This window comes from Sus scrofa, chromosome 3, assembly GCF_054392235.1.
Source record: "Sus scrofa isolate SSC_HxYL_T2T_F1_AM1 chromosome 3, Sscrofa_HxYL_maternal_Yorkshire_Landrace_v2.0, whole genome shotgun sequence".
In the NCBI taxonomy this organism is placed as follows: domain Eukaryota; kingdom Metazoa; phylum Chordata; class Mammalia; order Artiodactyla; family Suidae; genus Sus; species Sus scrofa.
In genome coordinates, this window is record NC_139385.1 from 80,988,882 (window position 1) to 81,004,503 (window position 15,622).

A 15,622-nucleotide genomic window follows, 5' to 3' on the forward strand; every position below is an offset into this window, starting at 1 on the left:
CACGTTGAATGATTTAGGTGAGTCAGCACCCATGGCTTAAGAACAGGAGCTATACCTCACAAAAACATCTCTAGCAAGCTATCATCTTCCTTCATCTCCAGAAAACTATCAAAAGGATAAAGGCAGCTGATGGCAGAGGAACAAGGGGGGAGGAGGGAGGTCAGCTCTCCCCTGTGTTCCTGCCTTTCTCTGCCTCAAGCTGCCTGGGTGAAAGCCAAATAGTCAGCCTACAAGCAGAATACACGGGACCTATCCTAACCTCAAATGTGTCATGGCAAATACCTTCCAATCTGTGCCATCAAGCTAATGCTTTAAACACACACACACAGAAAAAAATTATATATATATATATATAAATAAATGGGGGTGGGGGAGACTTGGCAAAGCACATCAAGAAGTTCTGTATAACTTGAACCATGAAAATTGAACACATGGTGGAGTTCTCATTGAGGCTCAGCAGAAACGACGAGCATCCATGAGGATACAGGTTTGATCCCTGGCCTCGCTCAGTGGGTTAAGGATCCAGCATTGCCGTGAGCTGTGGTGTAGGTCACAGACGAGGCTCAGATCTGGCATTGCTGAGGCTCTGGCGTAGGCCAGCAGTTACAGCTCTGATTCAACCCCTAGCCTGGGAACCTCCATATGCTGCAGGTGAGGCCCTGAAAAAAATGAAAAAAAAAAAAAATTGAACACATAGTTTAGAAAATATTCAAACAAAAAAAAGAAAATATTCAGAAAAAGACTAACCACCTAAGGAGTTGAAGCAGGTTAAGAATCCAGCATTGTCACTGCAGCAGCTCAGGTCACTACTGTGGTACAGGTTCGATTCCTAGCCTGGGAACTTCCATGCACCAGAGCCATGGTCAAAAAAGAAAAAAAGACTAACCACTTAAATGAATCTTACAGATTAAGCTCCCAGCTTGGCACAAGCTGTTGGAATGTAAGGTTAAAAGGACTAGGCTGGGGAGTTCCTGTTGTGGCTTCAAAGGGTTGAAAACCCAACTAGTATCCATAAGGATGCAGGTTCAATCCCCAGACTCACTCAGTGGGTTAAGGATCCCACACTGCCATGAGCTGTGGTGTAGGTCGAAGACATGGCTTCACGGCTTGGATCCCACATTGCTGTGGCTGTGTGGTTGTTGCAGAGGCCAGCAGCTGCAGCTCCGATTCATCCCCTAGTATGGCAACTTCCAAATGCCCCAAGTGTGCCCGCCCCCCCCCAAAAAAGGACTAGGTTGGTTATCCATACCTGTTTAAACCAATTTGTTTACAGCATAGCATTGGGTGCTATCAACTATAGGAATATTTAGATTACATCCAATGAGAAAAATTAGGTCACAAAAAGATAGCAACAGGAAGATACAGTATTTCAGAAACTCATTCCATGCCAATCAGAAGTGTTGTTGTTTTTTAATGAAACAAAAAAGCCCTTTAATCAAGTCTGATTAAATTCAGTATCAACTCAAGCTCTCAAAAACCAACTGGGGAAATCAGAGAAAAGCAGGCAGCTGTTGACAGTTCTTTGGTGGAAAAGTAAGTTGCATACTTATACATAGCTGCCCTAATGATTATCAAGACCAAGTTTTGTTTTCCAAAAATAGGTTTCCAGACATACCAAAGAAACCATACAGACACCTCCAACAGTACAAAAATTTCACAATGAAGTTTAAGGACATATGAAAAGCCAAATATGACAATACATATGAGTAATTTATAAAATAAGCCTTTCAATTCTAGAAAACTAAAATGGGGAGACCTCAGGAATTGTAACGTACATAAAAGAGCTAATCACAAATGGAACAAACCCCAAACATTTCCCCAATGACTAAGCCACAAAATGACAACTTAGGAGGCATTAATATATAGCTATTCTTCTGGTTATCAATATGTATATAAATTAAATTACTTTCTATTCAATTACCACACTTTCTTTCTTTTTACCTTTCCCCTAATTTTTTTCTAGCAACATTTTTCCTTTGGTTTGACCAGTTGAACTCAAAAGGTTTGGAACCTAAAGTGAGTATCAACTGATTGTTGGAATAGCACTTGGGAAATGCAATCCTAGAAAAAGACAAAGTCGTGCAGCATTGGCGGCAGAGTGGTGAGCACAGCTGCCTTCCCAGAAAAGACAACTTTTAACTGAAGTGGCTTAACAAAGTTAAGCAGCCATTCTCAAAGTGACCAGGTGGCCACTGTTAATCACAAGGCTACTGGCTTCTCAGCTAGAGCACATGACCTAGCACCACAGTGGCGGGCTCCCTGGTGGGTTACTGCAGAGCGATGTGTGCAAACACTCACCCATTGAAGCTTTCAAGAAATAACAAAGCATTGTTTTCAGCCACTTAAATAGAATAAATAAAATCTATCGCATTGCTATTGGCCTGGTTTTCCTCTTGAACTGGCTTGGTGTGCTGTTCCTGACACAGACGACATCAGAGTTAATTACTTGCTACCCCAAGCTCCTTAGACTTCAGTGCTTCCCGCTCGTGAAGCTTCAGCACTTTTTTGGCAGCAATAATGGTGTTCTTCATTAGCATTGCCACTGTCATGGGACCAACACCCCCAGGGACTGGAGTAATGTAACTGGCTTTCTTCTTGACGCCTACATAGAAACAAGACAGGCAGACGGCTTTCATTCTGGCAAAGGAACTGTATGTATTTTAACATACCATGGAAGAAACACACAAAGAAAAAGCAATAATACATACACATAAGCCCCTTCCTAAGCCTCAAACTCATTAAAAAATCACATCTGCATTACTCAGTGGTAAAGGCTTTTGAACCTACTAACAAAATAACACGCATAGGCATTCCTGTGATGGCTCAGGAGAAAGGAACCAGACTAGTATCCATGAGGATGTGGGTTTGATCAGTTGGCTGGGGATCCAGCGTTGCCATGAGCTGTGGTGTAGGTCACAGGCTCGGATCTGGCATTGCTGGGGCTGTGGCATAGGCCAGCAGCTGTAGCTCCGATTCAACCCATAGCCTGGGAACTTCCATATGCCATGGGTGTGGCCCTAAAATGCAAAAAAAAAAAAAACAGAGAACTATGTCTAGATACTCATGTTGCAACAGAAGAAATGGTGGGGGAAAAACTGTAATTGTAATGTATACATGTAAGGATAACCTGACCCCCTTGCTGTACAGTGGGAAAATAAAATTAAAAAAAAAAAAAATCAAAACAAAAACATACATATAATAAGCAGAGTTGTTCAATAAATACTTATATATCTAAATAATCTATAATTTGGAGAGTCCTTGTTTTGGAGCAGTGGAAATGAATCTGACCAGTATCTATGAGGATGTGGGTTCAATCCCTGGCCTCACTCATGGGTCGGGGATCTGGCATTGCCGTGAGCTGTGGTGTAGGTCGCAGACACGACTCAGATCCCATGTAGCTGTGGCATAGGCTGGCAGCTGCATCTTTGATTCAACCCTTAGCCTGGGAATTTTCATATGCCACAGGTTCGGCCTTAAAAAGCAAAAAACAAACAGAAAAAAATGTTTACCTTCAAAATCCACATCTCCAACCAACTTGGGTTTAGCAGTTATGGGATCTTGAATTCTATTTATTCCTACATCAATGACAGCTGCTCCTTCCTTGATCATATCTTCTGTAATCAGATTTGGAATGCCTAGAAACAAAGGTAGAATGACCAATTTAGCACTGAAAAGAAGTTTCCACCTATCAGATTCTTATCTAATTCCAATTTGAAGAAATGTTTTACAAGCTCATTTGGCTCAGTGGGTTAAGAACCCAACTAGTATCCATGAGACACAGGTTTCATCCCTGACCTCACTCAGTGGGTTAAGGATCCAGCATTGCCGTGAGCTGTATTATAGGTCACAGACTCAGCTCGGATCCTGCGTTGCTGTGGCTGTGGTGTAGGCCGGTGGCTACAGCTCTGATTCGACCCCTAGCCAGGGAACTTCCATATGCCATGGGTGTGGCCATAAAAAGAAAAACAAAACAAAACAAAAAAACATTTAAACTTCATATAGTAAACAGAAATATTTTGAGGCTGTGGAAGTAGCATTGATCCCTCAAGTCCATAATGGAATGCCAGAAACCAGTATTCCAACTGTAATTCTCTCCTCATCTTTGTAAGCAGTTCACATTATCAATCCTAGGGGAATAATGAATAGACCAGCAGTGCAGCAAGTGAATTTGAAAGTGAAGGGTCCATCTCCATCCTCTGAGGTGGTGCCTCCACCCCCTCCCTGAGGCGCTTACCTGCAGCAGAGATCACAATATCTGCAAGAGCGGTGTGTTTCTTCAGCTGCTCCCTGGGAGTGTATCGGTGAGATATTGTGACAGTGGCATCACCTATGAGTTAAGAGATAGATGTCTTGGTTTCTGAATCAAAGCTGGGATCAGATTAGATCTCAACGAGGCAAAGCATGGTAGAAATTCAACATCTCTGAAAAAATAATTGACTTAATTCCTGGGCCATGTTTTCTAGGCTGCCACATGATATTTACAAAAACAAAAAACAAACCAAAAAACCCACCTCAATTTCTTGTAACTTTACCAAGCTCTACCCTTAGGAGCCATAGATATATCATTAGATATATTCCTTATCCTTTGATAGTCTTTCTAAACAAAATGTCACTAGAATTACTCAAGGACATCTCTTTTTTTATTTTTTTGGCTTTTTTAGGGCCACACCCGTGACATATGGAAGTTCCTAGGCCAAGGGTGGAATCAGAGCTGCAGCTGCTGGCCTACATCACAGCCATAGTGACGCCAGATCCAAGCTGGTCTGAGGTCTACATCACAGCTCACAGCAACAATGGATCCTTAACCTGCTGAGTGGGGTGAGGGACTGAACCCACATCCTCATGGACACTAGTCAGGTCCACTACCACTGAGCCCTGAAGAGAACCAAGGACTTCTCTTAAAAGCATGCTGAAAGATAGCTGGAAATATTTAGTTTCACCATTATTTCTGATATAATCATTATGGTCATATCATAACCACACATGACAACTCTATTTTGAGGCTTTTTCTTAAATTAATGGAACCTGACATAATGACACATAAGCCATATCAATTCAATTCTTTAAAATCAGAGTTCCCATCGTGGAGCAGTGGAAACGAATCCAACTAGGAACCACAAGGTGGCAGGTTCAATCCCTAGCCTCGCTCAGTGGGTTAAGGATCCAGCATTGCTGGAAACTGTGGTGTAGGTTGCAGACACGGCTGGATCCCAAGTTGCTGTGGCTGTGGCGCAGGCTGGCAGCTACAGCTCCGATTCGACCCCTAGCCTGGGAACCTCCATATACCATGGGTGCAGCCCTGAAAAGACAAAAAAAAAAAAAAAAAAAAAGCCAAAAAATAAAATAAAATAAAAATTTTAAAAATGCTTTAAAATGGTCTAAGATTTTTTTCTACCAAATGGCACAGACCAGGATACAAACTTGGAATAAGAACTTGTTCTTAGCTCCAACTCTCAAAGCCGTAACTGAACTTTCTAATTGCCTACAACCATGCTGATACTTCAAAACACAAATTTATTTCTCAGGCAGATCTATTTCTGAACTAGTCCATCCTAAATGAATATAAATAAACTCCAGGTGATACCGAGCCCAGCTTCTCCTACAAAGATTACTCCCCAATTATCTGTTAACAAAATTACAACAAACATGAAGCTTAACGAAGTTAACACTTCCAAATAGCCACAGGGCAGCCTCTGGAGGTTCTCCCATAAGAGAGAAGGGGACACTCATGTGACAGCAATTTCCTTACCTCCGGGTCGCTCATGCGCCCCATCTGTGTGCAATAACATTGCAATGGGCATGCCAACGTTTTTTGATCTTCCAGCCACAACCACATTCTTCCCTAGGGTTGGAATGCCTGCAAAAAATATACAATTTGCATTTAGGATTGTGCCAGATTATCTTAGAAAGAGCACCTGAGGAAAAGGAAGGCTGATGGCCTAGGATGTGACTCTAATTGTGATAATGAAGGAAGTCACTACGCTTATTGCCTTAGCAGTCACCCGGACTATCACTTGCTACACATGATGGAGGCTCAAAGGACATGTTCTGTCAAGCTAGAAAATGCTACATGAATGTGCTATTAAGCTTAAGGTTCCCTCAGAGGTTTCTGGATTAAACAGGAGAAACAGTTGTAGGCATTGCTAAGAGAGAGCTAGGCTCTAGGGAGAAGGATGAGAAGACATAGGGTGGGAGTTTCCACTCTTTGCTACTCTGTGGGTTTTTACCATTTGTAAGTAGTGCTTTTGTGGTACTGAGACAGACATCCAGTTATGGGATATACCTACCAGTTCGCTTAATTATTTCCCACACACCCCATGGAGTAGCCGGTAACATGGAATTCTGGTCCAAGCACATTCGCCCGACGTTAATTACATGAAAGCCATCGACATCCTTGTCTGGAGAAACAGCATTGCAGATCCTTCTCTCATCAATGTGCTCTGAAAAAGAAATCCAAGTGGTGGTTTTAAGTCACTGCCACACAGTTAGCACTGCTTGACTCCGGCTTATCTGGTTTGCTGCAAAAACCCATTCTCCTTCTCCAACGTGCCCCCGTGACGTCTCTCTTCATCTGTGCACAAGGAACACACACCTAGCAAAGTCAAATGCTGAGATCAAAGCCAGGGTCCTCTTGTACCACAGCTTCCCTTCCCTGTCCTTTGCATCAAGATCTCAATACCAGAGTTCCCTTGCGGTGCAGCGGGTTAAGCATCTGGCGTTGTCCCTGTAGCAGCTTGGGTCGATGCCGTGGCACAAGTTTGATCCCTGGTCCAGGAACTTCCACATACTGTGGGTGCAGCCAAAACAATAAATTAATGAATTAAAAATTAAAAAAAAAAATCTGCCCCATATCTGATGACATATCTACTCTTGAGTTTAACTCCCCTTTGAGTCAAATCCACCCGAGGGGCCAGTTGTATAAAGGAAACAGGCCTCTGCACTCCTCAGAGATCATTTTAAATGGTGGTGTCCAAAACTCACCTGGAAGAGGCAGCTGAACAAGGAGGCCGTCTACATTATCATCATTGTTTAGTTTACTGATTAAACTCAACAGTTCTTCCTCTGAAATTGAAGCTGGTTTCATAATTGTCTCACTGCTGATTCCTACAAGAAAATTTCAAAGTTTAAAAAAGAAACCCATGTAGGAGTTCCCATTGTGGCTCAATGGTTAACGAATCCGACTAGGAACCATGAGGTTGCGGGTTTGATCCCTGGCCTTGCTCAGTGGGTTAAGGATCCGGCGTTGCCGCGAGCTGTGGTGTAGGTTGCAGATGAAGCTTGGATCCTGCGTTGCTGTGGCTATGGTGTAGGCCGGCGGCTACAGCTCTGATGAGACAGACGCCTAGCCTGGGAACCTCCATATGCTGCAGAAGTGGCCCTAGAAAAGCCAAAAAGACAAAAAAAAAAGAAAGCCATGTAAACCAGCTTTGATAGAAAAAATAAAAATCATTTAAAAAATTAAAAAAAAAAAAAAAGCCCAGAGGCAGGAATTCCCATTGTGGCTCAGTGGGTTAAGAACCCAACTAGGATACAGGTTCTATCACTGGCCTTGCTCAGTGGGTTAAGTATCCAGCATTGCTACAAGCTGTGGTGTAGGTCACAGATACAGCCTGGATCCTGAGTTGCTATAGCTATGGTGTAGGCCAGCAGCTGCAGCTCCAATTTGACCCCTAGTATGGAAACTTCCATATGCCCCAGGTGCAGCCCTAAAAAGAAAAAAAGGAAAAAAAAAAAAAAAAAAAAGAGACATTTATTGAGGCAATGCTATGCTGCCTGCCACACTACCGGCTAGGTTTTTTTTTGTCATCATACCCACCCTGGTAGCTAAAAAGCTTGAGCAGGCTCACAAAGAATCTTAACTAACTTCTCTAATACAGACATTAAAGAATCCTAGTTTGATACTTTTTATACATTATTCTAGATGATCCTCATCAACCTCCTTTTCTAGACAAGGCTCAGCAAAACTGAACCACAAGCTGGCTAGTGACAAAGCCAATCTTTCCAGTTCCAAAATCCATGTTGTTCCCACTGTGCCATGCTACCTCCCATCCCAGTGTCTTAATGGTTTACTATTTTCTAGAGGTTCTAAAGGTTTTTCAGTGAAAAGGGCAGGAGGCCTCAACCCTCAATGATAAAGAACAGAATACACCAAGGGCTCACAGTCCACTAATACTACCCAGATATGCCAGTGGTTTCACACCCCTTAGAAGAGCAGGGCACAGTGCTAAGACCAGTGACTCACATATAAGTGGCAGGCATCAGTTGAGCCTACCCTCCTCTGGTCTACGGTCATCCAGTCTGCAATATAGTAAAGCCAAGAACACAGACCTCCTGTCACTCAGACCTGCACCCTCTGCATCCAAACCTCCAACTACTTCGAAATGCATGACTGAATTGCTTTGGAATGAACTGGTGGGGAAATTGAAGGCTATTTCAAAGAAGTCAGAGTCATTTCCTTCAAATCCATGACTGTGTTCTAGGCCACATCACCAAGGTCTCCTCCACCAAGTGCTCAAACACCTCTTTCAGGGATTCATTACTGCTCAAGGAAAGCAGATGTACACTTGTATTCAAGATCACCTATCGAAGGTTAAGACTAGGGCAGAATTTAGCTTACATCCCAGAAGACACCAAAAATACCAACCATATTCCTTCTGTCCTAGTCTCTAAGCCTCCCCCAAATACAGCCTGAATCTTTATGACAAATATTAGACACAGCTCAATCACATTAACTTCTTCTGCTTGGGTTTTCAAATCAGAAAAAGAATAATATAAAATAGATAACTAACAAGGACCTACTGTATTGCACAGGGAACTCTACTCAATATTCTGGGAGTTCCCATTGCGGCTCAGTGGGTAAGAACCTGAGACGGTATCCATGAGGATGCAGGTTCAATCCCTGGCCTTGCTCAGTGAGTTAAGGATCCAGTGTTGCCACAAGCTGTGGCATAGATTACATATGCAACTTGGATCCTGTGGTGCTATGGCTCTGGCATAGGCCAGCAGCTGTGGCTCCAATTTGACCCCTAGCCTGGGAACCTCCATATGCTGCAAGTGTGGCCCTAAAAAAAATGAAAAATACAAAAATTTTTAAAATAAAAATTCTGTAATAATCTGTATGGGAAAATAACCTGAAAAAGAATAGAGAGACATTTTTCACTTTGCTGTGTACCTGAAACTAACACATTGTAAAGCAAGTATATGCCAATAAAATTTTTTTTAAATTTAAATAATAAAAAAATAGAAAAAGGAATAATGAACTACAATAGGGTTTGCCTTGGATAAATCTCGATTTAAAAGCTGGCGGGGTCTGAGAGTGACACATACCCACATCGGCAGCTGTTCTGGTTTTGTTGAGGACATAAGAGTGACTTGCAGGGTTCTCACCAACCAGGACCACACTCAGGTGTGGTCGCTTGTTGCCTGATGCCACCCACTCCTCCACCTCCTGCCGCACTTCCTGCTTGATCTGCTCAGCAAGCTTCTTTCCAGAAATGACAACAGCTTCACTTCTGCAGAATGCAACAGAGACACAAGAATTTTGGGAAAGATCAGACTACAAAAATGTTGTTGCTGGTTTTTTTGTTTGTTTTTTGTTTGTTTTTTTGTTTTTGTTTTGTCTTTTCTAGGACCACACCCACAGCATATGGAGGTTCCCAGACTAGGGGTCGAATTGGAGCTATATCCATTGGCCAACGTCACAGCCACAGTAAGGCAAATCCAAGCCATGTCTGCAACCTACACCACAGCTCACAGCAATGCCGGATCCTTAACCCACTGAGCAAGGCCAGGGATTGAACCCACCATTTCATGGTTCCTGGTCGGATTCGTTAACTACTGAGCCACGACAGGAACCCCCCAAAAATGTGTTATTAAACACATTTCCAACACAGTTCCAGTTGTAGCTCAACTGAAATGAATCTGACTAGCATCCATGAGGATGCAGGTTCAATCCCTGGGCTTGCTCAGTGGGTTAAGTATCCACAGTTGCTATGGCTGTGACGTAGGCTGGAAGCCGCAGCTCTGATTGGACCCCTAGCCTGGGAACTTCCACATGCCTCAGGTTTGGCCCTAAAAAGGCCCCACTGAAAACAACATTCATAAGGAATGTTCCAACTCCAAGACCAATGATGAATACAGCTGTTTCAAACGTAGAAACAATATATTTCCCCTTAGAGCACATATTTAATCCTCAGGGATAATATCAAGGATATCTTACATGATCAGATATAATTAATTCTTAAGGCCACTGTTAATTAAAATGGAATTTTAAAGCTTTAATTGTCATTAAGCCTTCAAAGACTGCTTTTCATTTGCATTGTGATTAAAAATCTACTTTAAACCAAATCTCAATGTTTTAGACATAATGCAGCAAATTTATATTAATTTGCATTTGCATCTTTTGACATATTAAGAAGATACTGCAGTTTTATACCAAACCAAATGCTTTTCTCCAGATTCTCTGTGATAATACTAGCACAGCACAAAATATCTAAGAGCATTTCATACATATTCGTGGAATATTAAGGAATTGAAAACATGTTAATATTTACAAATCCATTTCAGATGTATGGTTGACACAATATTATTTTGGGTTTGTTTTTTGTTTGTTTGTTTTTCTTTTTAGGGCCCAATCTGAGACATATGGAAGTTCCTGGGCTGGGAGTCGAATTGGAGCTGCAGCTGCCAGCCTACGTCACAACCCCGACAACTCGGGGACCCGAGCTGCATCTGTGACCTACGCTGCAGCTTGCGGCAATGCCAGATCCTTAACCCATGGAGTGAGGCCAGGGATTAAACCCACATCTTCATGGATATTAGCTGGATTCTTTAACCTGCCGAGTCACAACAGGAACTCTCCTGGTGTGTTCTTGATCTATAGTGATACCAGGAGTACCTGTCTCGGGCCAGAAATAGAGTCCCAACATTGGAACAGAATAGAGTGAAAGAATAAAAGGATTTTGGGCAGTCATTTATATTGAATGAAATAACATAAAGTGCCAGGCACACATATATTCACTAAAAATTAACTTCTGGCTTGCTTCTTTGGTTACATTTACAAACACACACACACTTACTATACAAGAGACATTTATTTACACACTCATAAGGATATCTATATAAAAACACTCGGTGAGAAGAACTGAGACTGCACTTCCTTAAAAAGTTCCTTCTGAAAGCAGTAAACTTAGAGAAAATGGCAACAGTACATTTGGACTAAGCATGATATAAAAGTTAAGAACGCTGGGTGAATCCAGTGTTCCAAGTTCTAAAGGCAAGTTCTGGATGTTATGCCAATTTGCTTAAAAAGAAAAAAGTCAAAGAATAACAAGAACCAAAACAAAGCCACAATGCAATGAGTATCTTTCATAGTGTAACTGTTTCAGCCATCCTCTCCAAACTACAACTCTGCATAATGCAAAACACAGTCCTGAGGGAGGAGGGAGGAGGGACTCATCAGTAAATTTCCCAACATTCTTTTTATTCTTTTTCTTTTTCTTTTTTTTGCCAAAGAGCAGATAAAGTTACTGCTACCCCAAAATAAATGGAAATGGAGACTGAGATCAGTCCTACAAGGAATCCGAAATTTATTAATCATATTAGCTAACACTTATTTAGGAGTGCTTTCACAGATGTGGGTTTTTTGGGATTTGTTTTTTGTTTGCTTTTTAGGGCCATACTTTCAGCAGGCGTACGGAAGTTCCCAGGCTAGGGGTCGAACCAGAGCTACAGTTAACGGCCTATATCACAGCTGCAGCCATGCTGGATCTGAGCCGCATCTGTGACCTACACAGCAGCTGTAGGCAACTCTGATCCTTTAACACAGTGAGTGAGGCCAGGGATCAAACCTGCGTACTCGTGCATCCCATGGATACTAGCCGGGTTCATTTCTGCTGAGCCACAAGGGGAACTCCCTCACAGACGTGCTTAGAAATTTTTCTGTTAAAATTATGAATCAATCAACTAGAAAGAAGAGGACTGTCCAAATAAAAGTCAAAACTGGAAAACCCACGTCAGTAATATCCACACTTTCTTCCTAATTCAAAAGTTTACAGTACTATAATTTTCCATGAAAAATTAATATCAGGTACATTTTACAATTCACGATCAAGTTATTTTGGAAATAGTTCTGTTACTAATTAATGGAACCAGTAATGAGTGAACAAAGGCACAAAGAGGGATGGAACGAACATCCATTAAACACTAGGTATTTTGCTAAGAGTTTTACATACATTACTCTTGGTTACCTCAGAGCTATTACAATAAGCCTGTTATACAGAAAGGAGAACCTGAGGACAATAAAAACAAAATTCAAACATGAATTTCTGCCTCCAAAATCCATTTTTTTCCTATACCCCACTGTCTCCTAGACTGCAGTACTATCTCTCTAACCATAAAAACTCTCACACTAAGGTCCCTAAAAAGGGAAAACATGCAGGCCCATATTTTGTAAAAGATGCTGTTTTAAATTTACCAGGCAGCAGTAATCAAAGCAATACATTGGCACCCTGAATCCAAATGTACTTATTGCCTTCAAAGCTGAGGAAGCCTACCTGTTTATTCTGAAAAGGAAGTGAAACAACATCATTTGTTGCTGGAGAGTGTGAGCAAACTGGTCCAGTTCTCTAAGTAATAAACTGGAGGATTTTTTTCTTTTTCTTTTTAGGGCCCCACCCGAGGCATATGGAGGTTCCCAGGCTAGGGGTCAAATGGGAGCTACAGCTGCCGGCATACACAATAGCCACAGCCACACAGGATCCCAGCCACGTCTAAGACCTACACACCAGACCCTTAACCCACCAAGCGAGGCCAGGGATCAAACCCTCAACCTCATGGTTCCTAGTCGGATTCGTTTCTGCTGTGCCACAGTGGGAACTCCTGAACTGGAGGATTTTTTTCATCCGTGATTGTGAAGAGATTTATAAAAAAATCCTCCAGTTCAGGAGTTCCCGCTGTCGTGCAGCAGAAACGAATCTGACTAGGAACCATGAGGTTGAGGATCTCTTCACAATCATGGAAGCCACAAGCACACGTGGCCAGAACTCAGGAAGGGAGGAGAACAGCTGGTAATAAAAGACAGCAACAAAAAAGGCAGAGCTGGAAAGGCAGAGCTGGAAAGGCAGGTCAGGGTCAGACTAAGGAAATCTTTGTCCCCTCTGAAGGGGCCAGTCTGAAGTCTTCTCTCAAGAACGCCCCATTTTGGGCTCCAACAGTACCCTGGAAATGTCTCTAACAGCATTTTTACACTGGCTGGAAATTACACACGTGTTGCACCCCTTGACAGGTACGAAGTTCTACTAGGGAAAGAACTGTTTCTACCATCGCTAAATGCTCACAGCCTAGCACAGTGCCTGGATAAAGGGGGCTGCTGTTAAAGGCTTAGGTCTCTGCAGTGCGAAGGCTCAGAAAGAGGGTGCGCAGATTTAGGGAAAGAAACCAGAGCTCCCTCTCCACCACCACGGAGCCCCCTCCCCCCCCAAAAAAAAACCCCTAATCTAGGTTTAGAGTGGGACTTTCAAGTCCAGAAAGATCAGGAAACATTTATTACCTCCCTAAGAAAACGCAAATAGGAAAAAAAAAAAAAAAAAGAAGAAGAAGAAGAAGAAAAAGAAAGCGCAAATAGGGCTTTCCCTCTTCTCCTTCCGGGTGTTAATCACTTCAGTTTACTCGGCCTGGCACTGACCAACTCGGGGTGGGCTGCAGTCAAAGCCCTGGTGACCACAGCACATTTATTCTCTTGAGAGGTTTAGGGGCAGCTGGAAGCACAGCGCGAACCACACCTACGTTAGGGAAGAGGGGGGGAAGTGCTGGTAGTGGAAAACTCAGGAATTTCATCAGACTGCTCTAACCCCCTCCGCCGCTAGGGTCCCGGGAAGGGACGGCTCGCTGAAGGCTGCTCACTCACAACTCTACTCGGCGCTCACCAAAGCGTCTCCTTGACTTTCCCCAAGACAGCTCCTGACATCCCGGCCAAGGGCAGCCGGCAAGTTCTCGTCAGTGACCTTTGTATGCTCCAAAGTAAAGCGCGGCGCCCCAGAGCCCACCGGCGCTTTGCTCCGCACGGTGGGCCCCGTCCAGCCGGCTTTGAGACTGAGCCGCCCTCCCAAAGGCGGCCTCCAGGTTCCAGCCCGCCCCGCAGAGCGAGCGCCCGGGTGATGGGCTGCGACCACGTTCGGCTGCCACGTCGCCCCGCCACAGCCCTCCCGGTGGCTACCAGCGCCCGGGACGGAGATGCTCGGGAAGGACATCCCTGGGTGGGCCCCGTGCTCGGTTCCCTTCTCAGCGCGCAGACCCAGCTCCCCGACCCTCTTACCGAACTGCCGAGAGGTGGAAGGGGCGATGGCGGAAACTGCAGCTCTGCGCGGGCCGGAGCAGCCGGGTGGCCAAAACAACCAGCGTAGACGCTGCAGCCATGGCCAGCGCTAGAAGCAAAGCGCGCGCAAGCCGCTTGGTTATACCCGACCCGCGTGACAGACCCCACCTCCCGCCGGCACCCATTGGTCCCCTGCCGCCCTCCACTGGCAATCTGTTGGGCCTCTGGAGCTGAAGGAGCCAATGGCCGTCTTCCTTAAACACATTGAAGCCCTGTAAAGCCATGCTTGTGATTGGAGCAAAAAGCCAGGAGCTAGCACTGGAAGGCTCGAAGGCTGGATGGATAGCTTGCCCAGACTGGCTGAGGAAAGCAAGACCCTGCCAAAGGCAGCTGTTGTCACCGAAGTCTGACCAACTAGTTCATTCATTGTTCAAATATTTGAGCGCCTACTATGTGCCAGGCGCTGTAAAGAGTGGATAAAAAGATAGGCAGATGGAATAGCAACTAATAAATGTAGAAGAAGGAAAGAAACATTTAGAAAGTTACTATTTGGCCGAGCTAACTTCACAGCACATATACTAAAATTGGAACGAATAGAGAAGTTTAGTATGTCCCCAGGTTAAGGATGACACGCAAATTCCTGAAGCGGCCCATATTTTTTACTGTATAGCACAGAGAACTATAGTCAGTGTCCTGTAATAAAACATAATGGAAAAGAATATTTCTTAAAAAGAACGTACATATATGTATAACTGAATCACTTTGGTGTACAGCAGAAATTAACACAATATTGTAAGTCAACTATACTTCGATTTTTAAAAAGTACCCTATTTGGTGAAATCACAATAAAATTGATTGAGAATCATCATGGATGTCAAAACAACTCACTGAAATTGGATGAGGAACAAGTTATTTACATATAGTCTTGCCAGATCGTGCAAATAAAAATACAAGATGCCCAATTAAATTTGAGTTCGGGGTAAATTATTTGGGAGGAGGGGGTCATACTTCACTTAAAAAGTATTTATCAGAGTTCCTGTTGTGGATCAGCAGGTTAAGAACCCAACTAGTATCCATGAGGATGCAGATTAAATCCCTGGCCTCGCTCGGTGGGTTAAAAAATCTGGTGTTGCTGCAAGCTTCAACATAGGTCACAGATGCGGCTCTGATCTTGCGCAACTGCAATTCTGATTTGACCCCTAGCCTGGGAACATCTATTCAAGCAGGTGTGGCCCTAAAAAGAAGTATTCTTCAGTTATCTGAAATTAAAATTAAACTGGGCTTCCTGCATTTTTATCTGGCTGGTTG

At 43.4% G+C, this 15,622-nt stretch overlaps 1 protein-coding gene and 1 non-coding gene across 3 annotated transcripts; one reads left to right on the forward strand and one right to left on the reverse strand.

Moving 5' to 3' along the window:
* Positions 1–1,391: 1,391 nt before the first annotated feature.
* On the reverse strand, positions 1,392–14,499 carry MTHFD2 (methylenetetrahydrofolate dehydrogenase (NADP+ dependent) 2, methenyltetrahydrofolate cyclohydrolase). 2 transcript variants are annotated; one of them, XM_021087362.2, is made up of 8 exons: positions 14,315–14,499; positions 9,328–9,512; positions 6,982–7,104; positions 6,288–6,440; positions 5,750–5,857; positions 4,235–4,327; positions 3,510–3,635; positions 1,392–2,602 (listed from the first exon to the last, which is right to left on the reverse strand). In XM_021087362.2, exons 1-8 carry the CDS (start codon positions 14,497–14,499, stop codon positions 2,439–2,441), a joined length of 1,137 nt encoding a protein of 378 aa, XP_020943021.2. In that variant the 3' UTR covers positions 1,392–2,438. The 2 variants fall into 2 exon arrangements, with proteins under 2 accessions (XP_020943021.2, XP_084875016.1); XM_085018890.1 differs by having other exon boundaries at positions 6,982–7,347; positions 9,032–9,512; positions 14,315–14,431.
* A 370-nt stretch (positions 14,500–14,869) lies between these two features.
* Positions 14,870–14,974, forward strand: LOC146404724 (U6 spliceosomal RNA). Its single transcript, XR_014842693.1, has one exon. It is a non-coding gene; the product is annotated as a U6 spliceosomal RNA (small nuclear RNA).
* Positions 14,975–15,622: the final 648 nt, after the last annotated feature.

Coding starts and splice junctions, on each gene's coding strand:
- MTHFD2 (XM_021087362.2), bottom strand. CDS start 14,499: ATGGGTGCCGGCGGGAGGTGGGGTCTGTCACGCGGGTCGGGTATAACC. Junction 9,513..14,314: donor TTCCACCTCTCGGCAGTTCG/GTAAGAGGGTCG, acceptor TGCATTCTGCAG/AAGTGAAGCTGTTGTCATTT. Junction 3,636..4,234: donor TATTGTGATCTCTGCTGCAG/GTAAGCGCCTCA, acceptor CTTTGTTTCTAG/GCATTCCAAATCTGATTACA.